This window comes from Phyllobates terribilis, unplaced genomic scaffold (genome assembly GCF_046119375.1).
Source record: "Phyllobates terribilis strain yellow unplaced genomic scaffold, ASM4611937v1 Scaffold_11__3_contigs__length_659146591, whole genome shotgun sequence".
NCBI classification, from domain to species: domain Eukaryota; kingdom Metazoa; phylum Chordata; class Amphibia; order Anura; family Dendrobatidae; genus Phyllobates; species Phyllobates terribilis.
The window spans coordinates 415070394-415091651 of record NW_027362771.1 but is presented as its reverse complement, the minus strand read 5'-3'; the positions used below and the strand labels follow the sequence as shown (position 1 = coordinate 415091651).

At 45.4% G+C, this 21258-nt stretch overlaps 1 protein-coding gene across 1 annotated transcript in view; it reads right to left on the bottom strand.

Moving 5' to 3' along the window:
- Nucleotides 1–21258, bottom strand: part of LOC141166433 (transient receptor potential cation channel subfamily M member 7-like) — a 101820-nt gene that overhangs the window by 1817 nt on the left and 78745 nt on the right. Inside the window, exons 23-25 of the mRNA XM_073653104.1 lie at nt 12723–12849; nt 4076–4257; nt 3828–3960 (exon numbers count right to left, since the gene is read on the bottom strand). Coding sequence (XP_073509205.1) covers nt 3828–3960; nt 4076–4257; nt 12723–12849 — 442 coding nt within the window. The remainder of the gene's footprint in view (nt 1–3827; nt 3961–4075; nt 4258–12722; nt 12850–21258) is intronic.

Sequence of the window (21258 nt, the reverse complement as noted above, 5' to 3'; positions counted from 1 at the left end):
ACACGTAGGCGTGCATAAATTGGACTTTTCCGCGCCCCTCGTCCTCGATTGGTGGTCACTACAGCGTTCTCATTTTCCGCCATGCATAAAGAAGGCAACAGAATAGCGATTCCATCCTTTGTTTCTGACCTCGTGCTGGATTGCAGATCCTAGCAGAATTCTCCGGGCTGTTGATATCCGTTCATTCGACTGAGTCCTGATTTTGCGGATCGTTGTAGCGACCAAGGCCGCCCAATCAGAACGCAGTAGCGTCCACCAATCGGAGATGAGGGGGCGCGGAAAAGTAATTTTATGCACGCCTTTGTGACACAGTACAGTCCCTATCAAGGTGTGGATCGTTGAAATAGCTGCTGTGTGAAAGCGTCCCAACGACCGCCGAGATCGTTAGTTAGATCGCTGGGGCGGCCGAAATCGTTGGGAAGTTCTGCATGTTTGACAGCTCCCCAGCGATCACGAAACGACTCTCCAGCGATCCCAAAACCGTGATGTAATAATGATCTCGCTAGCGATCTCGTTATGTGTGACGGGGCCTTTACTGCTTCTGACCTATTGTGTGGTAGTGTGCAGCAAGTAAACACAGGGATGATCTGTGCTACTGTTTACCTTCATACTGTTATATACATAGTATATAGCAAGCTGTCATATGCATAGTTTCTGGAGCGGCAGAAGAAGTAGAAGGGAAGAAGTTGCTACAACAAAGGTAAATTGTCTCATAGCTTTCTCCTCTGTGTACTGTGGCTGTGTCTGTGTGCATGTAGTGAGAGACTCAGATTTATCCTTTAAAAGCAAATAAAGCCTCTTCTAGACGATTAACCCTTTAGAATCATCACTACCCTAATCCTTTATCTAGGCTGTGAAATGCACAGGGACATTTTATTACATGGCTGACATATAACAATATTTTACAAGAAGTAAAATTCAGTCTTTTGGTTAGGGGGTAAGGAAAAATGTTGCTTAAGTGCATTTGCTGCTCATTGGGATGCATTACTGAATTCTCTTTTGGAGAATTTATGAGAAAAATAGGAAACAGATCTCCGATTATATTTTATGGACCAGTCAACAAATTTGAAAAACAGGCCAAATCCTGCAAGATCTAAGCACAAAGTTCCATTTATCATTCAGATACTGTATAGAATCAACCACACTCCCACAGTTGGTACCTCCTAGAGAAGAGATTCTCCATATTTTGGATCTCTTAGGTACAGTGATAGTAAAACCTGTAATCATGTAATACTTTGCAAACTCATCTGATTTGCTAATGACTTATATGTGGGAAAATTCTTAGAATTTCATGTAGTGTCTTCCCATAATTATTTTTAAAAATTACATTACAACAGTCTGTATTCTAAAGCTTCAGTATTTTAGAAACCAAAGGAAACAGGTTGAATTCCTATTTTTAGCCTTAGCAGTGTTTATCAATTACCATACTTTCATGTTATGTAAGATACCTCCCATTGACTATGTGTCCGTCAGCTATGTATCACAGAGATGGCTGTCCTCTGTGATGTAATCGGGGAATTTTGCTCTAGTGCTCCTAAGCACTAAGAGGACTGTTTAGTGCATCTGGGGTCGGATTACGGGCAGCCATGAGAGATGGGTGGGTCTGGCTGCCCACATACCTCATTTCTGGGTGTGTTAAGAGTTTAAAATGGAGTCCTTTGTGTAACATCCCTGGCGGCGTGCTTGCATAATGCACCACCTCTCACTATGCAAGACCACAATCTTACCTGTCAGTCCAGCCTACAAACCTTGCTCCAGTTCATGCTATGTGCATGTCTCTTGACTGACTGTTTAGGGCGGCGGCCCGGTTACTTCCTGATTCTTGTAGCTCCTGTGGGCGCACCCCTAATGCGTCTCCAGCCTATTGCTGTGAGTCACTGGATATTTAAACCCCCTCCACCCAGTAGGATGTGCCTGAGCAACACCTTCACTCAGTTAGTCTTTGCTACTGAATTGCCAGGTCCTGTCCTGTTTCTAGTCTGTCTCCGCCATTCTGGGGGCTGCATTCCCAGACCTGTTATCTCTGACTTCTAGTCTGTTCCCGCCACTCTGGGGGCTGTATACCCAGGTTCGTTCTTGTATCTCACTGCAGTAGCAGTTCCTGTCTGAACTGTATCCTAGCCTGTTACCTGTTTGTCTCTATGTCCGTACCTTCCCTTTTCCTGCAGTATCTGAACCTGCACCTAACTCCAACTCGTTGTCTCTGTACTTCTGTTTGTGAGTTTTGTGTCCACTCGCTACTTCATGTGAAGTACCTTGTGTGTATCTGGTTCTGCTTGTCCCTTTTCCCTTCCTCCGTATCTTCCTCCTGTGTTCTAGCCATCTTCCTGCATTTTCCTGTCTGTTCCATGTGAACAGAGCCCTGTCCTCTCTGCCCTGTCCACCGCACCTGCGGTTTCGCTCCGCTCTGTCTTGCCCACCGCTCCGGCGGTTTCCCTCTGCTCTGCCTTACCCACCGCTCTGGCGGTTTCTCTCTGCTCTGACTTGCCCACCGCTCCGGCGGCTTCTCTCTGCTCTGCCTTGCCCACCGCTCCGGCGGTTTCTCTCTGCTCTGCCTTGCTCATCGCACCAGCGGTTTCTCTCTGCTCTGACTTGCCCACCGCTCTGGCGGCTTCTCTCTGCTCTGCCTTGCCCACTGCTCCGACGGCTTCTCTCTGCTCTGCCTTGCCCACCGCTCCGGCGGTTCTGCTCTGCTTTGCCTTGTCCACCGCACCTGCGGTTTCTGTCTGCTCTGCCTTGTCCACCGCTCCGGCGGTTCCGCTCTGCTCTGCCTTGCCCACCGCACCTGCGGTTTTCGCTCCACTCTGCTTGCTTACCGCACCAGCAGTTCCTCTCTGCTCTGCCTTGTCCTCCGCTTCGGCGGTTTCGCTTTACTCTGCTTGTCTACCGCATCTGCGGCTCTGTACCTGTCTCCCAGTCTGTACTGGACCCTATCCAGCCTGCGCTCCAACCTGCTAGTATCTCCCTGTCTGCATACCAGCCGTGCTTGCCAGTATCTCCCTGTCTGCATACCAGCCGTGCTTGCCAGTGCCCACCTGTCTGCATACCAGCAGTGCTTGCCAGTACCCACCTGTCTGCATACCAGTCGTACTTGCCAGTACCCACCTGTCTGCATACCAGCCGTACTTGCCAATACCCACCTGCCTGTATGCCAGTCTAACCTGCCTGTTCCTGCATTCCCCGGTGTGGGTCAACAACTGTGACCGGGGTCTGACCTGGAGTCGCACCTGGTCCCTCTGCTTGGTTCCTCCTTGGTCCACGGAGTCGACTAAGCCGCCGTTCGACCTTGGTCGGATCGGGTTGATACTTAGTTACGCCCCTCCAGGCACTCCTCGGTTCATGGTACAGTGGGATCACTAATCACGCTCATGCCAGTCAGTCCGGGCGCGAGCGTAACACTTTGTTTGACACATGTTCTGTGTTTGGAGGGAGAATGCCTCCTGTGTGTTTCTGTCTCAAGATGGAGCCCGTGTACTGGATGCTATCCAGCCAGTGTGCCCATAGGACTGACTCTCTAGAGACTGTGCTTAAAGGACTGTTTACTTTGTTTTTGCCTGCACTAAAGGCTGTTTGTTTCCCTTTTGCTTTTGACCGGTTTATGAAGCAATAAACCGACATAGACATTTTAATGAAAACGCTTCCTGTTTGCCTCCCGACGCACCCAAGTGAGTAGAAACCCTACAGTATATAATAGGAGAACACTATCTTAAAAAAAAATGATTCAATATTGCTAAACTAACAAATCACAAGACATGTTCCAACTTAATACTATAAAATTTTCACTGTTACTGATGTATGTCAAGGAGCAATTTTCCAATAAAATGTACCTTTCCGATGTTATGCGAATTCTTTCATCACTTTTTGAATTGTTATCATCTTTTTTGTCTTTAACATAGATCTGCACACATTCTTCTTCAAATTCATGCAGCCTCTTTTTCTCTTCCTCAGTCAAGAAGAGTTCTGTGGGCAAGTAGGAATAAAATAAAGGAGCTTTGTTCTGTTGAATTATGAAAAGGGATGACAAGTATTGGCAAAAGAATTAAATCGGAAAATAAATGCTGTAGATTTAACTTACGTGGCCCCCGAGAACCTGATCTCCTTTTTCGTCCACACAACCAGTTCATGACAGCACACAAATGGCTGAAGACAATAAAGGGTGGAGGAAGCACAGGCTTATTGTGATAAAACATGACGAAATAATAGCGTTGAAACTTCCACAGGTGATCAGACATTCTTTTATATTCCATAAACACATTACTGCAAAACAAAGAAATGTCAATACCATTAGTTGCAATGGATAGTACAAGTATTAGTTACAGCGGGTGAAATAAGTATTGCACACGTCACAAATGTTCTAAGTAAATATATTTCTAAAGGTGCTATTGACATGAAATTCTCACCTGATGTTGGTAACAACCCATCCAATCCAAACAGGCAACGAATTCAAACCACAGATGTCCATAAATTAAGTTATGTGTAATAATGAGAAATGAGACAGGGAAAAAGTTTTGAACATATGAAGAAAGAGAGGTGCAAAAAGCCATGGAAAGTCATGACACCAGCTGAAATCTATCATTAATTAGAAAGCATTCCTGCCAAAGATATCAGCTGGTTCAACTGATGGCCTATGAAAAGGGGTCTCTTATTACCAAGGTGCCATACAAGAAACATCTCATACCACTGTTGGGGCCATAATCCGGAAGTGGAAAGAACATCATTTCACCATAAACTAGCCATGACCAGGTGCTCCCCAAAAGATTTCAGAGGAGTGGAAATAATTATTAAAAGAGCTGTACAAGAGCCAAGGGCCACCTGTGGAGAGCTACAGAAGAACCTTGAATCTGCAGGTACAATTGTTTCAAAGAAAACAATAAGAAATGCACTCAACCTCCATGGTCTGTTTGCACTCTCACTATGCAAGACTCCATTGCTGAACAAACAGTGTGTTGAAGCGCGTTTAAAGTTTTCTTAACAACATTTGATGAGCCTGTGAAGCACTGGGAGAATAGTCTGGTCAGGTGAGACGAAAATTTAATTCTTTGGATGTCATAATACACACCATGTTAAAACACCATACCAACAATGATGTTTGGTGGTGGCAACATCAGGGCCACCATCAGGGCATTACTACCCTTACTGGCGTATGGGGCCTGGTGAGGAGAAGCAAAGAGGGGGGGCCCGGACTGGGTGAGACATGCTGGCAACGTATCTCACCCAGTCATTGCCCCCATCTTTTGCTTCTGCTCACCGGGCCCAAGGGGCATGCGTGTATTGGGCCATTTCAGTTTTCAGCTGAATGTGCATCCTCAGACGCACGTTCAGTTGAGATATATTTCTGTGCAGGACGCCACCGGCTTCCTGCACGACAATAGTTAACAACCGCCAGCCAATCAAATGCTGGCAGCTGCCATTGGCGCATGGCACCGGCGTATGATGCCACTGCCATGCACTGGCCTGTCCACGCCGCATATGAAGAAGAAAGAGGACACTGCCGGATCGCAGCCACGTAAGAAGAAACATTTTTTTTTGTGTGAAAAGCCGCAATATGGGGACAGGGAGACATGATGTGGGGCCAGGAGGATGGAGACATAATGGATGTGGGGCCAGGAGGATGGAGACATGATGGATGTGAGGCCAGGAGGATGGAGACATGATGGATGTGGGGCCAAGAGGATGGAGACATGATTGGTGTGGGGCCAAGAGGATGGAGACATGTTGGAAGTGAGGCCGGGAGGATGGAGAAATGATGGATATGGGGCCCGGAGTATGAAGACATGATGGATGTGATGCCAGAAGAATGGAGACATGATGGATGTGGGGCCAGGAGGATGGAGACATGATGGATGTGGGGCTAGGAGGATGGAGACATGATGGATGTGAGGCCAGGAGGATGGAGACATGATGGATGTGGGGCCAGGAGGATGGAGACATGATGGATGTGGGGCCAGGAGGATGGCGACATGATGGATGTGGGGCCAGGAGGATGGAGACATGATGGATGTGGGGCCAGGAGAATGGAGACATATCGGGGCCAGAAATGAGACACATGGTGGCCAGGAATGAGACACATGGAGGCCAGGATGTGAGAAATTATTACTTTAGGGGCTAATTAAGGGATATTATTACTGCTGTCATGTATTTTATTTTTGAGGATACTGTTTTCAATGGGGGTCCTGTTACTGTGCAGGGCGGCACTATGTAGCTTTTTTATTCATCTGGCGTGGTGTAGAAGTTGGGAAAAAGTGGGGAATGGGCTCTGGAAGTGGTGCTCTAGATGACTGTGTTATTTTCTGCAGAGACGAGTCCTGACTGGAAGAAATGATGGCGGTCTGCGCTGAGTGGAGAACAAAAATGAAGATGAAGGACTTCAACTAGAGCCATCACTGGTGAGTCAGTGTGCTACCTGTGCACTGACACTATACACTGTATACTATGTATAGAGATCCTGTGTATAATGACACTTATGTTAATATTAGTATTGTGGTTTTTTATTAATGATCATTATATTATAGTATTCGTTCATTATGTGGTGGTAATATGTGGTCTGATCATGGTGTGGCGGTATTTGTTTCTTGTATGTGGTATTATTCAGTCACTATGTGGTGGTAATATGTTGTCCGGCCATGGTGTAACAGTATTTGTCCCTTGTATGTGGTATTATTCAGTCACTATGTGGTAGTAATATGTGGTCCGGCCATGGTGTGGCAGTATTTGTTCCTTGTATCTGGTATTATTTGGTCACTATGTGGTGGTAATATGTGGTCTGGTCATGGTATGGCGGTATTTGTTCCTGTACACTGACACTATACACTGTATACTATGTACAGAACTCCTGTGTATAATGACACTTATGGTAATATTAGTATTGTGTTTTTTTATTAATGATCATTATATTATAGTATTCGGTCACTATGTGGTGGTAATATGAGGTCTGATCATGGTATGGCGGTATTTCTTCCTTGCATGTGGTATTATTGGTCATTTTAAAAAAATCTATGTGACACATTCCCTTAAAGAAAAAGAAAAATATACCTAAAAAGAATATTGTATATTTTAAAATTTTTTCAATATGTTAGAGTAGATTAGGGCCCTGCCAAAAGAGTCTACCTTGTCATGGTGGTAAGCTTAAAAATGCTGATGGCTATGTATGTGATATGGTGTTCGATGGGGACTGTTAATGTGTGATTGGTGAGGATGTGGTGCAGAAGTGGAGTTTTTCCAAGAGTGGGCGTTGGGAATCTGGAAGGTTCGAGGAGTGGAGGCGGAGCAGGGATAGAGCCTGGGCAGAGTCTCAAGGGAGCCCAAAAATTTTTCCAGTATGGGGCCTTGAAATTTCTGGAGGCAGCCCTGGGCAACATGATGGTGTGGGGCTGTTTTTCAGCATACAACACTGGCAAACTTCATGTAATTGAAGGAGGGATGAATGAACAAATGTACAGAGACATTTTTGATAAAAATCTGTCCATCTATCAGGATGATGAAGATGAAACATTGCAGCAAGACAATGATCCCAAAAAGACAGGCAAGGAAACTCTAAATTGGTTTCAGAGAAAGAAAATAAAACTGCTAGAATAGCCCAGCCAATCACCTGACCTGAATCCAATAGAAAATTAATGGGAAGAACTAAAGCTCAGAGTTCATAAAAGGAGACCACTGAGCGTTCAGGATTTGAAGATTGTTTTCTGTGGCAGAATGTGCCAAAATCATACCTGAGCAATGCATGCGACTAGTTTCTCCAGATAGGAAGAGTCTTGAAGCTGTCATCACCAACATAGGCTTTTGTACGAAGTATTAAATAAATTTCAGTAAGCGCGTTCAATACTTTTTTCTTGTGTCATTTCTCATTATTACACATAACTTAATTTATGGACATCTATAGTTTGATTTCTTTGCCTGTGTGGATTGGATAGGTTGTTACCGACATCAGGTAATAATTTCATGTCAATAGCACCTTTAGAAATATATTTACTTAGAAAACTGGTGACTTGTTCAATACTTATTTCACCCGCTGTATAATTAAAACTGGCCAAAGTTAATCCAATCATTATTTAACCCCTTTGTGAGTATAATACAATTGAAACCTGCCTCTAACACTTGGATTCCATGGTCAACAGGGACCGCAGCATCTATAACATTAGATATAGGGAGGGAGCCTATCTGTAATCCCATAAGTAACCCGCAGCTACGATGATTACCATCTCTATACTTCATGGCTTCATAGGACATCGATATAATGATGACACACTGCAACACTAACAACTGCAGTGTATTGTATAAGCAATCAAGTGATCACCGGTTCAAGTTCGCTAAAATTTTAAAATAAATGGAAAAAGAATTGTCTAAAAAATACAAAGTATAGACATTTAGATCGAAACATTTAAATCATCCTTTTTTTAATTTTTAAATAAATAGATCTTAAAAAAAAAATTGCCGCATCTGAATTTTAAAAGCTCTAGGGAGGTTGTCCACAACTTTAAAAAGTTGTCCACTACTTGGACAACTCCTTCTCATACCCCTCGCTTGGCCCGGATGAAATAAAAAACCTATACTCACCTCCCGAGCTGGCGCCATTCCAGCGGTGTGGTCCCGGGGCTCCTGTGTGGTTGTTGTGACACATGAGCCATGCACCCAATCAGCGCTGGCGTCACTGGCCCCACCTTCAGACAAATTGAACATGAAAAGGAAGTCAGATCAGCTACAGCCTGGACTTTCTCTTCATGGCCAATTCGACAGAAGGCGGAAACAGTGACCCCAGAGCTGATTGGGCGCCTGGCTCACATGTCACAACTACCACACGAGAGCCTGGGGATCGCGAGTGCCGACACAGCTGGAATGGCATCGGCACGAGAGGTAAGTATAGTTGTTTTTTTTCTATCGGGGCCAAACGTAAGGTATGAGAAAGGGTTGTCCTAGTAGTGGACAACCCCGTAAACATTGATGGCGTATCCTTAGGATAGGTCATCAATGTCTGATTGGTGGGGGTGTGACACCCGACACCCCCACGATCAGCTGTTCTCGGCGGCGGGGGTTGGATCTGACCAGTTACAGAGCTGCACAGCGCAGCTCCGGCTACTGTATAGTGGCCTCTACCGGGTACTGCACATTCGCCCCTATTGATTTGAATAGGGGTTGGAAGTCCAGTACCTTGCCGCTATACAGTAGATGGAGCTGTGCAGCTCTGTAACTGGTCAGTTCCAACCGCCGAAAATGAGAACAGCTGATCGGCGGGGGTGCCTAGTGTCACACCCCCACCAATCAAACATTGAGGACCATCTATCCTAAGGATAGGCCATCAATGTTAAAGTAGTGGACAACCTCTTTAATCATATTGCAGGACAAATAAGAAAAAATCACATGGAGCTCAAAATATGTTACCAATAGTTACCAATAAAAACTATAGTTCATTCTGCAAAACCTCACCTCCATCAAGGAAATCACAAAGAAGTTACAGAAATCAGACTAAGTTTTTAATTTGCTAAAAATAGTAAAATATAAAAAACTATATAAATTTGGTATAGCCACAATTGTATTTACAGAATAAAAATACCATGTCATTTTTACTGAACAGTGAATTCTGTCACGTTGAAACTCTACCAACAGAGCTGAATTGTTTGTTTTTTACATTCTACCTGACAAAGTACAGAAAAATTTAAAAACAAAAAAATAAAGAAATGGCCAAAGATTAAAGGGGTGAAAATAAAGCTTACAATGTGAATTTACTTTTGCTTTCCCATCTGATTTTGTGGGGTGGAGTATGCAGACATACCATTACCAGGAGTTTCATGCAAAAGTTTTAAGTGGACAAGCAACTCCTTGGGAGTAAGGCTATATGCAGACAGTCAGGAGCCGCTGCTGGTTTGACGCTGCGTGTTATGCGAGAGTTTCGCATGGACACACAGTCCATAAAAAAACACAGACATCTGAACAGCACCATAGATTATAATGGGTATGTGTTATATTCATGAAATGAATGGATACAACCAGTAGCGTAGCTACGGGGGGGCAGAAGGTGCAGTCGCCCTGGGCCCAGTGCTCAGGGGGTGCCCATCACAGGGCGCCCACCCGGAGCTACGCTATGCTTAACTATATCGGAGTGCACAGCACTCCAATATACTGAAGCCAAGGCTGCACAGCGTGCAGCTTTCTGCTGGCTCCCTTCTCCCTGTGCTCAGCTGTATTCAGTCTCTTAGACGTGAATACAGCTGAGCAACACTGCAGCAAGGGGACGTAGGGGAATGCTCATCATCTCCCCACCCTGATGTGCAGTAGAGTGAAGAGGTCGCACACAGCTGACCTCATCACTCTGCTGCGATCACTGAGCCACAGGACGAGTCCTGCTTGCACGTAATGAGGCAGTGGGGAACATTGTGAGAGGGAGCAGCAAGTGGGGTGAACCATATAGAAAAAAGTTGGGAAAGTAAGGAAAGGAGGAAGCATGGGAACTATATGGAGGCGTGGGGTGACCATTTGGGGAAGTGGGGGTATTTATGGAGAGGTGGGGGCCGTATGGAGAAATGGGGGTTCACCATGAAGAAGTGGGGAACAGTATGGAGAGGTGGGAGCATAGGTGACAATATGGGTATGGGAGAACAGGATGGAGAACTGGGAGCATCTGAGAGCCATATGGAGAAGAGTGTGGTGGGATTGTATAGAGGAGTGTGGAGACCATATGGAGGTGTGGGGGGACTATATGGAGTAGTGGGGGAAATTATAGAGGGGTGGGGGGAGAAATGGGAACGTGGGTGGACTGTATGGAGAAGTGGGTGTAAAATATGAAGTGGGGGGACAGTATAGAGAGATGGGAGCATAGGGGACAATTTGGAGAAATAGGGGTACAGAATGGAGAATTGGAAGATGTGTGGGTCCATATGTAGAAGTGGGAGTGTGAGGGGATTGTATGGAGAAGTAGTGGAACAGTAAGTAGAGATGGGAGCGTAGGGGAACAGTATGGAGAGCTGAGAGCGTGGGGAACAATATGGAGAAGTGGGGGCACAGTATGGGGAAGTGGGGGAACAGTATGTAGAGATGTGCGGCGGGACAGTATGGATAGGTGAGAGCTTTGGGGACAATATAGAGAAGTGTGGACACATTATGTAGAGATGGGAGCGTGAGGGGACAGTATGGAGAGGGGAGAGCTTTGGGAATATTATGGAGATTTGGGGGCACAGTGTGGAGAAGTTGGATTCATATACTAACAGTGCATCTAGTAATGGATTCATGTACTGACCGTGGTTCTGATCTAGTACAAATGTACCAATCCATAACTGATCAGGGGTCGTCACCCTGCTGAGGCGGTCACCTTTCTGCCACTGCCACCCTGCTGCCGCCATCACCCTGTTGCTGAAGTGGAAAAGGTAAGCACCTTATGCAGCCAAAACTTATAGGGACTTATTGTATATGAGGGATGTTAATGTGAAGGCACAGTATCTTGTGGGCAGTATGCAGAGGAGGAAAAGTGTTTTTCTAGTGCTGTATTCATCTATGGTTCTGGCACTGCATTAATTTACCAATAGTGGTTCTGGTGCTGCATTCATGTACTGACAGTGGTTCTGTGTATATTGTAGTTGTGGGCCCAACATACTTTGTATAGGGAAGCTGTAGGGCATTATATTGTGTATAAGGGAGCTATGGGCCCATCATACTGTATATAGGGGAGCTGTGGGGACATCATACTCTGTATAAGGGAGCTATGGGTCCACTATACTGTATATAGAGGAGCTGTATATTGGGGGACCCAGTGGACATTATTAAATGTCAAGAGGACACTATTGAAGCATTATTGTTATAGAGGCACTCAGAGTATTGTAATCATCAAAGGGGCAAAATGTGGACACTTTTCTAGGGCACTTGCACAGAGCATTAATCTTTTCAAGGCAGCAATTTTACCATCTAGAGGGCATAAAGGAGGCATTATTACTTTCCAAGGGGCACAGTGCAGGATTTACTATGTGGGGCAGTAAGAAGAGCTGTTTTTATACCACACAGCAGGTGCAGTAATAGGGTTACACACGGCAGCAGCGGCTCAGTATTGGGTTATCAGCAGTATGAGGAGTTTGTTTAGATTGGGGATAGATGGGAATGGGTCTGGAACTGTGAGAAGTCAAATGTGTTTTCGTTGTAATCTCTGTAGATGAGTCCTGGCTGGAGAAGTCCTCATGTCGGTCAGGGCCAGATGAAAAGACGGGAAAATGAATGACTCCACCAGAAAGAACATCTGCTGTAAGTTACTATATATAACTGTACTGTGATTACTTGTATATTCTGCAGCACTGGTATCTATCACTATATGGTCACCATATGGTGATAATATCAGTGTTGGTCTTTGTGTAGAGATTCAGTTTTATAGCGTTCATCTCCTGACGATCTACACCCACGATCAGGGTTCACCACCATAGTTGTACCCACGGTTACCTGGTTAGGGGCCCACTCAGATGTTTCGCCGTCCCCTGAGCTGAACCCCTAGCTATGCCTCTGGATACAACACATTCGTTCAACACGAACGTGTGAATGAGACCTAAAATTAGACAGGTGAGTGATTGATGTCAATGCTATCAAACACACTGAATAAGGCATTAATATTTAAGAAAAAAAATAGGTCATGATTTTTTGCATGCTAGCTATAAACAACCCCAGTCATATTAGTTAAGCATCAATGGCATTTCTTTTTAGGTGTTGGAAAGATCACAATTAATGAACATGCTTTAAAAGATTGTTTTACTTACTTAAAGATAGCAATGAGAAGGTTAACCATAATGATGTACTGTACAAATACATAAACGGCCTGCAGAAATCCATTCAGCCAACTTCCAGTGACGCAGAGGTCATGAGTGACTGTGTCATTCGCACAAACTAAAAGTAGAATAAAAACAATAAAACAAAAAATGTTAAATATTAAAGCAAATGGATGTAAACTTATAAAATATATGATTATATATATATGTACACATATACAGCATATATAAATACATATATATATCTATCTATCTATAGATATATATATATATATATATATATTGTAATGCAGCGACTTGCTGGCATTACGGTAATGGTCCAGGATGTGTTTTACCTGACCATGTACCTTCCCCCTCAGGTGACTGGTCACATGACTGTGACATAGCACAGGTCCTGCGCGCACAGAATGTCTGTCTGATCACATGACTGACATCAGCAAGGTCCTGTCAGTATGTGTGTGTGTGCACGGGATGCATATATAAACCCTGCTTGATGGGAGACAGGTGTGTTCGGTGAGAGAGGCATAAGGCCTGTTCCCGTGTGTGTGGGAACACCGTTCGTGTGAGGCCTAGTGAGAGCGAGAGTGAAGTCTGGCAGCCTGGAAGGCTGAGCCTGGATCCGGTGCGTGGATGTCAGTGGCCTTTGAGGGAGAGCCGGCTTGGTGCAGAACCCTGAAAGGCGCAGGCTGGGTCAAGTGTGGAAGACATACCAGTAGCCTATGAGGGGACGACGGCTAGAGACCCCCACCTGGGAAGCCGCAAAACCACAGTGGTGGCGGAATAAACAGACTGTAGCAGTCAAAACCCGATAAAGGTAAAAACGCTGCGTTATATTGACATTTATGTTGTTGCCTAGCCGAGGGCTATAACGGGAGCCAAGTGGACGTATCTGTCGCTGGAAAGGCTCCCGAGTGTGATGTGTGTAATATGCCGGTCTGCCACTTGAGAAGCTCCCGGAGGTGATAGGTGTAAACATGCCGGGCGTATACTAAGATGGACTGTGTGATTAGCGGTTTATGACGAAATAATAAACTGCATTGTGAATTGTCGGAAGGACATTGCTTATGTGCCTTAATTGACCCGGTGCAGCGAGTATCCCCCATTATGATGACTAGCGCTGCCTTACATATGGTTCGAGAGTGCGGGCAGCTGCAGCCCGGTTGCTAGCGGCAGCGACAACCCGGTTGCTAGGGACAACGGCATAGGACAAGTGTGGATTAAAGCATCTGGCTGCAACTCGGCGGGGTTGCGAAGATTGGTGTCGCACTCAAACCTGGTTTGCTGTGGCTCGGCGGGGCTCACGAAGTTTAAAGCATCTGGCTGCAACTCGGCGGGGTTGCGAAGGTTGTCGTCGCACTCAAATCCGGTTTTGCTGTGGTTCAGCGGGGTCACGAAAATTTTCCGGGGAGAGCGGTGAAGTTCTGGTGTGAACAGTGCACCGCGTTGTCTGTGAACGGAGCAGCAAATGGGTCTATATGAGAAACGTCTACTGGACATGAAACTGGACATGGTGCAGGAACCACAGGAGCTGTGGGCACCATATGGAATGGCGGCAGTGAACCATTCTATGAACTCTCCGGGGGCGCCAGTGTTGTCCCAGAGTGCCCGGGGAGGTGGTAAGAGCTGTTGTGAACTAAGTCCTAAGACTATTGCTGATTTTTTTTCTAAAAATTACCCTGCCGGTGTGGTTGTTAAAAAGGGGGCGGAGTCTAAAAAAGGGGTGGATTTTCAAAACAGCGTAGAGTGCAGAAAACTGGAAATTGTTACTGGTTGTGGGTTGGTACCTCCTAAAAATGACAATGTGACCGTTGATAACGGGGGAACTCCAGTAGAAGGGGGTGACGTCAAAGTGGGAGGTGACCTGTTAGTCCACAACACCATGGGGAGTGACACAGACCCCGTAGCTGACTGACACTATGAAAGTAGAAGGAGAGGTCAGGCAGGAGGGGCTAGACGAGGTGAGAGAGTCCCCATCTCGTAGACGGCGCAAGGGCCACAAAAAAGTTGCTCCTGTAGACTTGGCTGAAAGTGAAAATAAGGAAAATGTAGTACGGTGTACCTTTGTTTCAAGGGTGGATCCTCCTTCCGAGGCAGAAGAGGAGGTGACGTTGCCAGTAGCAACCTCCGGTATGGTACCGAGTCAGAAGGATCTGACAGCCCTGAAAGAGGAGGCGGCCAGTCGTGACCAAGAGCTGGAGCCTAATCGCCAGCAGGGTCCGAGTGACATGCAGCAACTATGTGGAAACCTGGAGATCGTGTCCTCAGACCAGCTGGGCCTGGAGTCTGAACGGCAGAAAATAAACCAGGTTCTGAGGAACTTGCAGCGAGAACTGGAGGAAAACAGCAAGGAAGTCAACAATTGGAAGGACAAGTTCCAGAGAAATAAAGAGGAGGTTTTTCAGTTGGGGCTTGACAAGGCGGAGTTTGAAGATGAGCTGTGCGAGTTGAAAGATAGGTTCTCCCTGGTACACGTAGAGCTGATACAGGTGAAGCAAAAGGTGGATGCAGAGCACATACGCCAAGTGGTTGAGACCACTCTGCAGGACACCCGTAATGAAAATGGTGATCTCCGCAGAAAGACCTTAGGTCTGGAAGCTCAGGTGAAGGAGCTGCGGACGTTCTGTGATAATCTCCAGAGGGCAGAGACGTGCCTTAAGGAAAAGCTCAGCAAGATGGAGGCTGAGCAGAAGCAGATGGAGGAGTCTATCGGAGAAGCCACAGACCAGGGCCAGGAGTTGGCTGCTGGTGATGGGAGGTATGAAGCAGATACCTCCTCAAGTGATGTGAGCTCGGATGATTCGGTGGATGTAGGAGCCGAGATCAAGGAGTCGCTACAAACCCATTGGAAGCAAGAGGAGCTTCAGAGACGGGCCGCTGAGAGGCGAGTGGCGGAGCTAGAGGAAGAAGTTTCCGGGCTCAAAAGTCGCCTGACAAAGTATCACTCAGCGAACGAGGCCTTCTTGGAGAAGGAAAAGGGCGAACACGTTGCACTCACTCCCTTATATCAAGAGAGGGTGGGCCTGAGGAGAGCTAAGAGAGTGTTAACCACAGATAAATATGAGATGGAAGTGGTCAAGACGAAAATTGGTGAATTTGTAGCTGTAAGTCAGCTCAGGGGAAGCGTAAAGGGGGAAGAAGCTGAAAGTCAGTTGTCCCTGAACCCTGAGCTGGTTGATCGAATGGAAACCACTGGTGAGACCGAAACGTCTTGGTACAAGTGCCTCGTAGATGTGCCCGAGGATTTGAGGGAAGAATGCACCAGTGAGTCCGTGCATGAGGAGTTTAAGAAGGCCGTGGGAGCCTGTAAGGTGTACTTGACCTCAGAAGCTAAACAGCTGGTGGTCCTGTCCACGACCGAAGTCACAGTGAAGAGGGTGGCTATTCTAAGTGACATACACTGGCGATGTATTCGCACGAAGCGGTTTCTCCGGTTGAAGACGGAACAAGCTGTTAGACAACTGGAGTTGATGAGGAAAGCTCACAGTATGCGTGAAGAGGTCATCCGGGTGCCTCATGTTCTGGTGAGGAAGCTCGTTGGGAGAAATGGTCGAGCCATGCAGATGATGGTCAAGAAGTCTGGTGTGGTGAAAGTAAGCAGTCCACGTGATCGTCAGGACTGGATACCAGACGAAGACGGCATGGTATCATTCTCCGTTGTAGGAACAGAAGAAAGCCTGGGATATATGCGCATGCTGTTGGAGTACCGAGTGACCTACCTGCGAGAGGTAGAACAGTTGAATCTCGCTAGACTGCGAGTGGATAGACAGCATCATCTGAGTAGCAGAAGATGGCAGCCGTCTAGAAATTATGAGACCAGACAGAGAAAGGGCCCCCTAAATAACAGAACAGCTATAGCTGGAGTTAGGGACCTTTCAAGATGTCCTGAGAGTAGTGGGCGTGGGTTTAGAGGTAGTGAGACCTCCAGTAACTCAGGTTTGAGCAGCCCATACAAACGACCCAATAGAGGACGGGACAGTACGGAGTCGAACCGGACCTTAGATACCAGGGCATGTGAGTCACACCGCTGTATGACTGACCGCTGGGAGCGGGGGAGACCTGACAAGGTTACGACTGACCGCTGGGAGCGGGGGAGACCTGACAAGGTTACAACTGACCGCTGGGAGCGGGGGAGCTCTGACAAGGTTACGACCCGGAAAGGTGACCTGACGAAGTCAGTGACAGTGACAAATGGTAGGTCCCTAAGGAATGGGCTAATGTCGTTGACTAATGTTCCAGGGGCTGAGTAGCACAATTGTAAAGTACATGGTCTCTATGTGAGCTGGGGGTTATAATGTCATTTTGTATATTATGTGTTCAACCCCACAAGTTTGAACAGAGCTGGGGGTTATAGTGATTGTGTATATTATGTGTCCAACCCCACAAGTTTGAACAGAGGGGGGGATATGTAATGCAGCGACTTGCTGGCATTACGGTAATGGTCCAGGATGTGTTTTACCTGACCATGTACCTTCCCCCTCAGGTGACTGGTCACATGACTGTGACATAGCACAGGTCCTGCGCGCACAGAATGTCTGTCTGATCACATGACTGTGACATCAGCAAGGTCCTGTCAGTATGTGTGTGTGTGCACGGGATGCATATATAAACCCTGCTTGATGGGAGACAGGTGTGTTCGGTGAGAGAGTTGTAAGGCCTGTTCCCGTGTGTGTGGGAACACCGTTTGTGTGAGGCCTAGTGAGGCCGAGAGTGAAGCCTGGCAGCCTGGAAGGCCGAGCCTGGATCCGGTGCGTGGATGTCAGTGGCCTTTGAGGGAGAACCGGCTTGGTGCAGAACCCTGAAAGGCGCAGGCTGGATGTCAAGTGTGGAAGACCTACCAGTAGCCTACGAGGGGACGACGGCTAGAGACCCCCACCTGGGAAAGCCGCAAAACCACAGTGGTGGCGGAATAAATGGACTGTAGCAGTCAAAACCCGCTAAAGGTAAAAACGCTGCGTTATATTGACATTTATGTTGTTGCCTAGCCGAGGGCTATAACGGGAGCCAAGTGGACGTATCTGTCGCTGGAAAGGCTCCCGAGTGTGATGTGTTTAATATGCCGGTCTGCCACTTGAGAAGCTCCCGGAGGTGATAGGTGTAAACATGCCGGGCGTATACTAAGATGGACTGTGTGATTAGCGGTTTATGACGAAATAATAAACTGCATTGTGAATTATCGGAAGGACATTGCTTATGTGCCTTAATTGACCCGGTGCAGCGAGTATCCCCCATTATGATGACTAGCGCTGCCTTACATTATATATATATATATATATATATATATATATATATATATATATATATATATATATATATATATATATATACATACATACACATAATGAATGCTTCTATATAGATAAGAGGTGTAAATCTTCTTAACCAGCTTTAATAATAATCTTTCTTTCCAAAATGTTTTATTGAGTAGTTTTTTTAAAAACATTATTTCCAATTTTAGCAAGCCTTAAAGGGAAAGATGTAGTGTATATAGCAAGGATTTTTTTTTATTTGTTTTGTATGACCCTATCGAAATGTAGCAGAGAAAACACATAATTCAGGCCATGTTGCAGGTTTCACAAAAAACTTGTGGTAAATCTTCTGCAATAAAAGAGACAAAATATGCATAAGAAACGTGGAGAAAAATAAGCAGCAGAAAATATATATAATGTCTGACTACTGCCTTAGGGTCTCACTGTCCATCTAATTTTGCCTTGTGAATGGTTAGAATGCTCATTGGAAAGCCCACAAAAATATTTATTTTACTCATGAGACACAAAAAACTTCTTCGTTACTGTCACTTTAAAGAGGTTGTCCACTACTTTTACATTAGGATAGGTCATCAATGTCTGATCGGTCAGGGTCCTACACCCGGCACTCCCGCCGATTAGCTTTTATCGGTGTCGGCACCCTCCGGCAGGAAGTGCTGTCTTGCCGAGCTGGTCCATCTACTTGTAGTGGCCGCCGCAGGGTACTGCACATCTGCCTTCTATTGATTTGAGGTGGATGTGCAGTATCAAGCCCCGGCCACTAGAAGTAGATGGAGCAGCTTGGCAAGTGAGCACTTCCTGCCGGCGACCACCGACGCCGATAAAAGCTGATCAATTTATTCATTTTACTCACTTATATAGCGCCATTAATTCCGCAGCGCTTTACATACATTATCATCACTGTCCCCATTGGGGCTCACAATCTACATTTCCTAACAGTATGTCTTTGGAGTGTGGGAGGAAACCAGAGAACCCGGAGGAAACCCACGCAAACACAGGGAGAACATACAAACTCCTTTCAGATGTTGTCCTTGGTGGGATTTGAACCCAGGACCCCAGCGCTGCAATGCTAACCACTGAGCCAACGTGCTGCCCAATGTAAAAGTAGTGTACAACCTCTTTAAAAAAGCCCTCCCATTAACATTCCTTCCCTAAACCCATGTAAACTTATGAAAAAAAAACACGACATGTGAACATACCCTTACATTAAAGCTCACACAGAGCATATAGTGATCTAAAGAGTCTAAATCACCATTACATGACTCCGATAATTAGCGGAAAGGCAGAGAGGAGGGTGATCATTGAGTATATTAACATACTGACTCTACACTAACATTTACATAGGTTTAGGGATTAAAATAATGTATGTTAAAGTTTTTTCTCTAGCGATTTTCAATTTCCGTTTTCACGTTTCCGTTTTCTCGTCCCCTTCTTCCCAGAGCCATAACCCTTCTACTTTTTTGCCCAGATAGACATATGCGGGCTTGTTTTTTGCAGGACGAGCTGCACTCACCGTTCCGATAAAATAAAATATCCTTTATTTCATGACTTGGATAAAACAGTGGCAAGCAGGGAGAAAAGGCCGCCTTCTCTCCCCGCTTGCCACTGTTTTATCCAAGTCATGAAATAGAGGATATTTTATTTTATCGGAACGGTGAGTGCAGATTTTCATAATCTTTTTATGGATTGTACTGTACTTTTGAATAACACCATTTATTTTTCCACATGGTGTACTGGAAAATGGAAAAAAATTCCAAATGTGGTGAAATTGTGAAAAAAACCCGCAATTCTGACATTAATTTTTGGTAATTATTTTTACGGTGAACATTTTGTAGTTAAAATGACCTTGCAATATGATTCTCCTCATCAATACAATTACGGTGATACCCAACATGTCCAGTTTTTTAAATTATTTTGGTTGTGAAAAAATAAATCAGAAGTTTTCAAAAAACATTTTTTGGGGTTGTCGCCATTGTACGAGACCCAAAACATTTTTATTTTCCGGCCGATGTAGCTGTTTGATGGCTTATTTTTTGTGGGACGAGATGACGTTTTTACTAATACTAATTTTGGATAGATGTAACTTTTGAATCGCTTGTTATAGCCTTTTTTTGTGGAATTGCAGTGGCCAAAAAAACCAATTGCGTTGTTCTTGAATTTTTTTCGTTTACAGTATTTACCAATTGGGTTAACTCTTTTTATATTTTGATAGATCTGGCTTTTCTGAACGCGGTCATACCACATATGTGTATTTTTTTAAATATATTTATATTCAATGGGGGGAAAGGTGGTGATTTTCACTGTTATTGTTAGCCCCATTGAAGAATTGAAGATACCATTGTCTGATCGCTTGTGCTATATACAGCGATGCCACTGCATCGCTGCATATAGCAAACATCATGGTCTCCTTTGGCCACAGGCAGGGTTTCAAAGGAGCTCCATAATGACAGGCACAGTGGTCATCAGCTGACCCCATCTGTCATGATAACCCATCAGCAACCAGCAATCACATCACGGGAGCGCTGATGGACGGAGAGAATGACGCCCATGCATGCCAGCGCATGTTAAATGCCACTGTCAGAGATTGACATCAGCGTTTAACAGGTTAACAATCGCAGTTGATGCCTAGCTGAGTAACTGCAAGGAAACACCACCATCTGCTGGTCAAAAGAGAAAGTGAAAGTAAAGGAAGAATTACAGTAATAGGAGCCTAATAGTGGAAATCAACAGCATGTTCCCACAGGAAGAGATTGAAGACGACATCAGGTCAGGTGACACCTGTGTCACAGTTACTAACTTTAAAAGGCCTGGCCGAGAAGAACAGTTGGTGCCAAAACCTGTACTAGGCCAGGTCGTGTGGCTGCTAGGTGGGCTTACCGCCACCATCGCCACAAAAGGGTCTGAGAGTGATCAGATACGATCAGACACCGCTCTGTGTACAGAGAGCAGCGGCTGTAACCGCACACCCTTTTTATTGTCTGTTAATTTGTATGGCTTTTACCAGGGAACGTGCCTCACAGGATTCTCTGGGTGCTTGTCTTTAGGCTGCTCTGCATTTATAACCCTGTGAGCAATGTCCCCTTGGTGAAAACCATAAAAATTAGCATTAAATAAAAAGTCTCATATCTCTGGAAACATATGGAGGAATTAAAAAAAGCAAAACATGAAAAACTGAATACTTAGGATAGCAGTAGGAATAAAATAAGAGCAAAAACTGGCCATTTTTAACCTGGTGACAGCTCCTTTTATATTTACATATGAAA